Source organism: Schistocerca americana, chromosome 2 (assembly GCF_021461395.2).
Source record: "Schistocerca americana isolate TAMUIC-IGC-003095 chromosome 2, iqSchAmer2.1, whole genome shotgun sequence".
Classification (NCBI taxonomy): Eukaryota; Metazoa; Arthropoda; class Insecta; order Orthoptera; family Acrididae; genus Schistocerca; species Schistocerca americana.
The window spans coordinates 1,118,782,749-1,118,791,068 of NC_060120.1; the positions used below are offsets into that span (position 1 = coordinate 1,118,782,749).

Below are 8,320 nucleotides of genomic sequence, written 5' to 3' on the forward strand. Positions count from 1 at the left end.
ACGATGATACTCAGAAATTGCATCGGAATTAAATACAAAAGGCACAATCCCGACTTATGGACAAGAAGACTGACTGTTCTTACTGTCTATGTTTTGAACCATTCCTGTGACACTAGTTATAGATTCCGATTCTACACTTCAGGTTTACTGTGTCCCTCGGACCTAATTATTGACGATGAAACACAAACATTGCATCGGTATTAAATACAAAGAGCACAATGCCGACTTAAGTACAAGAGAACTGACTCTTCTTACTGTATATGTTTTGAACCATTCCTGTGACAGTAGTTATAGATTACGATGCTTCACTTCTGGTCTACTGTATCCCTCTGACTTTCTCATTGACGATGAAACACAGAAATTGCATCGGTATTAAATACGAAAAGCACAATGCCGACGTAAGTACAAGAAAACTGGCTCTCCTTACTGTCTATGATTTGAACCATTCCTGTGACACTATTTATAGATTCCGATGCTTCTTTTCAGGTTTACTGTACCCCTCTGACTTTCTTATTGACGATGAAACACAGAAAGTGCATCGGAATTAAATACAAAAGGCACAATGCCGACTTAATTATAAGAAAACTGACACTTCTTACTGTTTATGCTTTGAACCATTCCTGTGACATTAGTTATAGATTCCGATGCTTCACTTCAGGTTTACTGTATCCCTCTGACCTTCTTATTGACGATGAAACACAGGAATTGCATCGGAATTAAATACAAAAGGCACAATGACGACTCAAGTACAAGGAGATTGGCTCTTCTTACAGTCTATGTTTTGAACCTTTCCTGTGACACTAGTTATAGATTCCGATACTTCACTTCAGGTTTACTGTATCCCTTGGACAATCTTATTGACGATGAAACACAGAAATTGCATCGGAATGAAATACAAAAGGCACAATGCCGACTTCAGTACAAGAAGACTGACTCTTCCTACTGTCTAAGTTTTGAACCATTCCTCTGACACTAGTTATAGATTCGGATGATTCACTTCAGGTTTACTTTATCCCTTGGACCTTCTTATTGACGATGAAACTCAGAAATTGCATCGGAATTAAATACAAAAGGCACAATGCCGACTCAAGTACATGAAGACCGACACTTCTTACTGACCATGTTTTGACCCATTCCTGTGACACTAGTTATAGATTTCCATGTTTCCCTCCAGGTTTACTGTGTCCCTTGGACCTTCTTATTGACGATGAAACACAGAAATTGCATCGGAATTAAATACAAAAGCACAATTCCGACTTAAGTACATGAAGACCGATACTTCTCACTGACTATGTTTTGAACCATTCCTGTAACACTAGTTATAGATTCCGATGCTTCACTTCAGGTTTACTGTATCCCTTGGACCTTCTTATTGACGATGAAACACAGAAATTGCATCGGAATTATATACAAAAGGCATAATGCAGACTTAAGGGGAAGAAGACTGACTCTTCCTACTGACCTTTCCTGCGACACTAGTTATAGATTCCGATTCTTCACTTCAGGTTTACTGTATCCCTTGGACCTTCCTACTGACGATGAAACACAGAAATTGCATCGGAATTAAATACAAATGGCACAATGCCAACTTAAGTACGAGAAGACTGACTCTTCCTACTGACCATTCCTGTGACACTAGTTATAGATTCCGATGCTTCACTTCAGGTTTACTGTATCCCTTGGACCTTCTTATTGACGATGAAACACAGAAATTGCATCGGAATTAAATACAAAAGGCACAATGCCGACTTAAGTACATGAAGAAGGACACTTCTTTCTGACTATGTCTTGAACCATTCCTGTAACACTTGTTATGGATTCGGTTGCTTCACTTCAGGTTTACTGTATCCCTTGGACCTTCTTAGTGACGATGAAACACAGAAACTGCATCGGAATTAAATACAAAAGGCACAATGCCGACTTAAGTACATGAAGACCGACACTTCTTACTAACTATGTTTTTATCCATTCCTGTGACACTAGTTATTGATTTCCATGTTTCACTCCAGGTTTACTGTATCCCTTGGACCTACTTATTGACGATGAAACACAGAAATGGCATCGGAATTAAATACAAAAGGCACAATGCCGACTTAAGTACATGAAGACCGACACTTCTTACTGACTATGTTTTGAACCATTCCTGTAACACTAGTTATAGATTCCGATGCTTCACTTCAGGTTTACTGTATCCCTTGGACCTTCTTATTGACGATGAAACACAGAAATTGCATCGAAATTAAATACAAAAGGCACAATGCCGACTTAAGGGCAAGAAGACTGACTCTTCCTACTGATCATTCCTGTGACACTAGTTATAGATTCCGATGCTTCACTTCAGGTTTACTGCATCCCTTGGACCATCTTATTGACGATGAAACACAGTAATTGCATCGGAATTAAATACAAAAGGCACAATGCCGACTTAAGTACATGAAGAACGACACTTCTTACTGACTATGTTTTGGACCATTCCTGTGACACTAGTTATAGATTCCGATGCTTCACTCCAGTTTTACTGTATCCCTTGGACCTTTTTATTGACGATGAAACACAGAAATTGCATCGGAATTAAATGCAAAAGGCACAATGCCGACTTAAGTACATGAAGACACACACTTCTTACTGACTATGTTTTGAACCATTCCTGTGACACTAGTTATAGATTCCGAAGCTTCACTTCGCGTTTACTGTATCCCTTGGATCTTCTTATTGACAATGAAACACAGAAATTGCATCGGAATTAAATACAAAAGGCAGAATGCCGACTTATGGTTAAGCAGACTGACTCTTCCTACTGACCATTCCTGTGACAGTAGTTATAGATTCCGATGCTTCACTCCAGGTTTACTGTATCCCTTGGACCTTCTTATTGACGATGAAACAGAGAAATTGCATCGGAATTAAATACAAAAGGCACAATGCCGACTTAAGTACATGAAGACCGACACTTCTTACTGACTATGCTTTGAACCATTCCTGTGACACTAGTTATGTATTCCGATGCATCACTTCAGGTTTACTGTCTCCCTTGGACCTTCTTATTGACGATGAAACTCAGAAATTGTATCGGAATTAAATACAAAAGGCACAATGCCGACTTATGGACAAGAGGACTGACTGTTCTTACTGTCTATGTTTGAACCACTCCTGTGACACTAGATATAGATTCCGATGCTTCACTTCAGGTTTACTGTATCCCTCTGACATTCTTATTGACGATGAAACACAGAAATTGCATCGGAATTAAGGGGGGACGTACATGAAAATGACCAAATTTGTGAAAAAAATTTTATTGGCTCTTCATTTACTACATGGTATTGAAATTTCAATTACCAAATATTACGTTCCAATTCCGCTTCTAAGGGGGAAAAAAATAATAATTTGTAATAGCTTGCACAGGGCGACGCCCCCCCATCTTGGTCTTCATCCTCTCGTATATCTATTTATACTGCGTTTTTTTCCAGTTTTGTGCAGTCACAATGCAGGGAACGTTTGTGTACTACATCAAGAAGGCTGTGGAATAATATCTCTGCCGCTGGTTTTATATTCTTTGATTTATAGCGTTTGTTTACGAGTGTTTGTTTGGAATACATTTTTACGAAAGTTGTAAGTAGACTTGTTATTATATTTTGCAGCATGCCGCGTTCTAGTAAGGTGTTTAAAAAGGTTAGAAAGTGTCAAGCTTCTCGATGTAGTAAAGACAACTTGAAAACCAGCCCCATAATAACAAATGGAAACGATACTTCAACCAAGAAAGCGAGTGCTTCGAGAAGGAAAATTGACAGCTGTCAATCACTTGATGATTGTGGCTCAGACACTCAAGCTACTAGTGGTTTTAGGCTTATTGATTTGAAAATACTATCTGATATTATATCATCTGCTTGTGTATGTGCTGACTGTGGTGCAAAAAGTTTGAGATTATATGACGAAGAAAACAGAATTGGAATAGTGTGTATGTTGCATCTTACTTGTGAAAGCTGTCATTCAGACACTGCTTTTAGAACTTCGGCATCAAGTAACCGGATATATGAAGCAAATATGCGTTTAATATATGGCATGAGATGTTTGGGCATAGGCAGGGAAGGTACCAGACTGTTTTGTGGGATCATGAACATGCCACAACCAAGTGCTAGGTACACCACTGGAAATAAAACACTGCTAAGTGCTCTTCAAGAGGAAGTGGAAGAAAACTTGAAGTCCTCTGCAAAGGAAGCTGTGAAGATGAATAGTGAACTAAAGACAGAAGCAGATAACACGCCAGACACCGATTTGTGTGTGTCATGTGATGGAACGTGGATGAAGCGTGGACATACATCACTGTATGGAGTATCATCTGTCATTAGTGTTGATACTGGAAAAATTCTTGACGTTCAGGTAATGAGCAAATATTGCTATAGCTGTGTACTCGGAAAGAGAGCTGGTGAAGTGGAAGAAAATAAGTGGCAGGTTGAACACAAGAAAGTGTGCTGTAGAAATTATTCTGGTTCTAGTGGTGGAATGGAACCTGCAGCTATGAAACTTATGTTCCATCGAAGTGTGGAAAAGTACGGTGTTAGATACACAAAATACCTTGGTGATGGTGACTCCAGCTCCTTCAAAACTGTTTTGGAAAGTGAACCTTATGGTCCCCATTGTGCTATAGAAAAGTTGGAATGTGTTGGACATGTGCAAAAACGAATGGGAGGCAGACTTTTAAAATTGAAACGTGAATTGAAGGGCAGGAAACTTGAGGATGGAAAACTTTTAGGTGGTCCCAACAGACTCACAGACAAAGAAATTCATTCTTTACAAGTGTACTATGGCAAGGCAATAAGGGACAACAGTGGAAATTTGAATAACATGCAGAAGGCTGTGTGGTCTATTTATTTTCATAAACTATCCACAGATGACAAACCTGTACATAATTTGTGTGACATATCGTGGTGCAAATTCAAGCAGGCTGAGCGTGATGGCATGAACTATTCACACAAGCACAGTTTACCTGTGGCTGTTTTAAGTGCTATAAAACCAACATTTAGGTGTTTAGCAGAGCCAGACCTCCTACGAAAGTGTGTGCATGGAAAGACACAAAACCCTAATGAAAGTTACAACTCACTGATTTGGAAACGTTGCCCAAAAACAACATTTGTTTCAACAATTATTGTTGAAATTGCTGCATATGATGCTTGTTTAGTTTTTAACAATGGTAATCTTGGAAGAATAAAAACTCTACAGAGGCTAGGATTTCATCCAGGAGCTTTCACCTATTCAATATTGAAGGACATCGATGACAAAAGAGTTGCTGCGGCTGATATTACAGCCAATAAAATTGAACAGCAGGTTAACCAAAGAAGACAAGCAAAGAAGAGACTGCTTGCAGATGAAGAGGAGTATGCATATGGCTTGCACTAGTTCACACAGAGACGGTAAGACCTAATACAAACACTATCAAATCATTGATTCAGTTTTCCCGTAACTTACATTTTTATAACTTTATGTACCTTTTTCTCAAAAACCACAAAAGGTAGAGAAGTGAAATTTGGTATATGACTAGTCAGTACTATAGTGAAAAATTCTGTGGAAGGAATTTTCATTTAATAAAATAGTAAGGTATTTATGGTAGAAAATATTCCTTACATTTGATATATTATTTTTCAGGGAAATTGGGAGACCCGTAAAAACTGAACAAAAGAAGATATAAAAATTCTGCTCCACAGAGTTTTGTAATTATTTGGTATGAAAGTGTGTACAAAAATTCATTAACATTGCTCTCACAGTTTTCTCAAAAAAGGAACATTTGTAATTACATTGTTGAAAAAAAATTAATTGTTAATAATTAAAGATGTAAAAGGTCAATAAAAATGAAAATTTAGGTTCATATGCGCATAACATTTCTTAATAACTGTACCAAATTTGGATTGATTATCTTAAAAAATTAGAGTTTTATAAAATACTTTTAAAATTACTGCAGTTTCGTGTACGTCCCCCCTTAAATAGAAAAGGCACAATGCCGACTTATGTACAAGAAAACTGACTCTTCTTACTGTCTATGTTTTGAACCATTCCTGTGACACTAGTTATAGATTCCGATTCTTCCCTTCAGGTTTACTGTGTCCCTCGTACCTACTTATTGACGATGAAACACAAAAATTGCATCGGTATTAAATACAAAGAGCACAATGCCGACTTAAGTACAAGAGAACTGACTCTTCTTACTGTCTATGTTTTGAACCATTCCTCTGACACTAGTTATAGATTCGGATGATTCGCTTCAGGTTTACTGTATCCCTTGGACCTTCTTATTGACGATTAAACTCAGAAATTGCATCGGAATTAAATACAAAAGGCACAATTCCGACTCATGTAAATGAAGACCGACACTTCTTACTGACCATATTTTGACCCATTCCAGTGACACTAGTTATAGATTTCCATGCTTCACTCCAGGTTTACTGTGTCCCTTGGACCTTCTTATTGACGATGAAACACAGAAATTGCATCGGAATTAAATACAAAATGCACAATTCCGACTTAAGTACATGAAGACCGATACTTCTCACTGACTATGTTTTGGACCATTCCTGTAACACTAGTTATAGATTCCGATGCTTCACTTCAGGTTTACTGTATCCCTTGGACCTTCTTATTGACGATGAAACACAGAAATTGCATCGGAATTATATACAAAAGGCACAATGCAGACTTAAGGACAAGAAGACTGACTCTTCCTACTGACCATTCCTGCGACACTAGTTATAGATTCCGATTCTTCACTTCAGGTTTACTGTATCCCTTGGACCTTCCTATTGACGATGAAACACAGAAATTGCATCGGAATTAAATACAAATGGCACAGTGCCAACTTAAGTACAAGAAGACTGACTCTTCCTACTGACCATTCCTGTGACACTAGTTATAGATTCCGTTGCTTCACTTCAGATTTACTGTATCCCTTGGACCTTCTTATTGACGATAAAACACAGAAATTGCATCGGAATTAAATACAAAAGGCACAATGCCGACGTAAGTACATGAAGAAGGACACTTCTTACTGACTATGTCTTGAACCATTCCTGTAACACTAGTTATGGATTCCGATGCTTCACTTCAGGTTTACTGTATCCCTTGGACCTTCTTATTGACGATGAAACACAGAAACTGCATCGGAATTAAATACAAAAGGCACAATGCCGACATAAGTACATGAAGGCCGACACTTCTTACTAACTATGTTTTGATCCATTCCTGTGACACTAGTTATTGATTTCCATGTTTCACTCCAGGTTTACTGTATCCCTTGGACCTACTTATTGACGATGAAACACAGAAATTGCATCGAAATTAAATACAAAAGGCACAATGCCGACTTAAGGCCAAGAAGACTGACTCTTCCTACTGACCATTCCTGTGACAGTAGTTATAGATTCCGATGCTTCACTCCAGGTTTACTGTATCCCTTGGACCTTCTTATTGACGATGAAACAGAGAAATTGCATCGGAATTAAATACAAAAGACACAATGCCGACTTAAGTACATGAAGACCGACACTTCTTACTGACTATGTTTTGAACCATTCCTGTGACACTAGTTATGTATTCCGATGCCTCACTTCAGGTTTACTGTCTCCCTTGGACCTTCTTATTGACGATGAAACTCAGAAATTGCATCGGAATTAAATACAAAAGGCACAATCCCGACTTATGGACAAGAAGACTGACTGTTCTTACTGTCTATGTTTTGAACCATTCCTGTGACACTAGTTATAGATTCCGATTCTTCACTTCAGGTTTACTGTGTCCCTCGGACCTAATTATTGACGATGAAACACAAACATTGCATCGGTATTAAATACAAAGAGCACAATGCCGACTTAAGTACAAGAGAACTGACTCTTCTTACTGTCTATGTTTTGAACCATTCCTGTGACAGTAGTTATAGATTACGATGCTTCACTTCTGGTCTACTGTATCCCTCTGACTTTCTCATTGACGACGAAACACAGAAATTGCATCGGTATTAAATACGAAAAGCACAATGCCGACGTAAGTACAAGAAAACTGGCTCTCCTTACTGTCTATGGTTTGAACCATTCCTGTGACACTATTTATAGATTCCGATGCTTCTTTTCAGGTTTACTGTATCCCTCTGACTTTCTTATTGACGATGAAACACAGAGAGTGCATCGGAATTAAATACAAAAGGCACAATGCCGACTTAATTATAAGAAAACTGACACTTCTTACTGTTTATGTTTTGAACCATTCCTGTGACATTAGTTATAGATTCCGATGCTTCACTTCAGGTTTACTGCATCCCTCTGACCTTGTTATTGACGAT

The 8,320-nt window shown here is 38.2% G+C and overlaps 1 protein-coding gene across 1 annotated transcript; it reads left to right on the plus strand.

Moving 5' to 3' along the window:
• Nucleotides 1-3,408: 3,408 nt before the first annotated feature.
• LOC124595526 lies at nucleotides 3,409-5,700 on the plus strand. The gene is made up of 2 exons (XM_047134295.1): nucleotides 3,409-5,408; nucleotides 5,641-5,700. The coding sequence occupies exon 1, from the start codon at nucleotides 3,640-3,642 to the stop codon at nucleotides 5,392-5,394; it is 1,755 nt and encodes a 584-aa protein (XP_046990251.1). The 5' UTR covers nucleotides 3,409-3,639; the 3' UTR covers nucleotides 5,395-5,408; nucleotides 5,641-5,700.
• Nucleotides 5,701-8,320: the final 2,620 nt, after the last annotated feature.

What these genes read in the sequence shown, in the direction of transcription:
- LOC124595526 (XM_047134295.1), top strand. Translation starts at nt 3,640, where the DNA reads ATGCCGCGTTCTAGTAAGGTGTTTAAAAAGGTTAGAAAGTGTCAAGCT.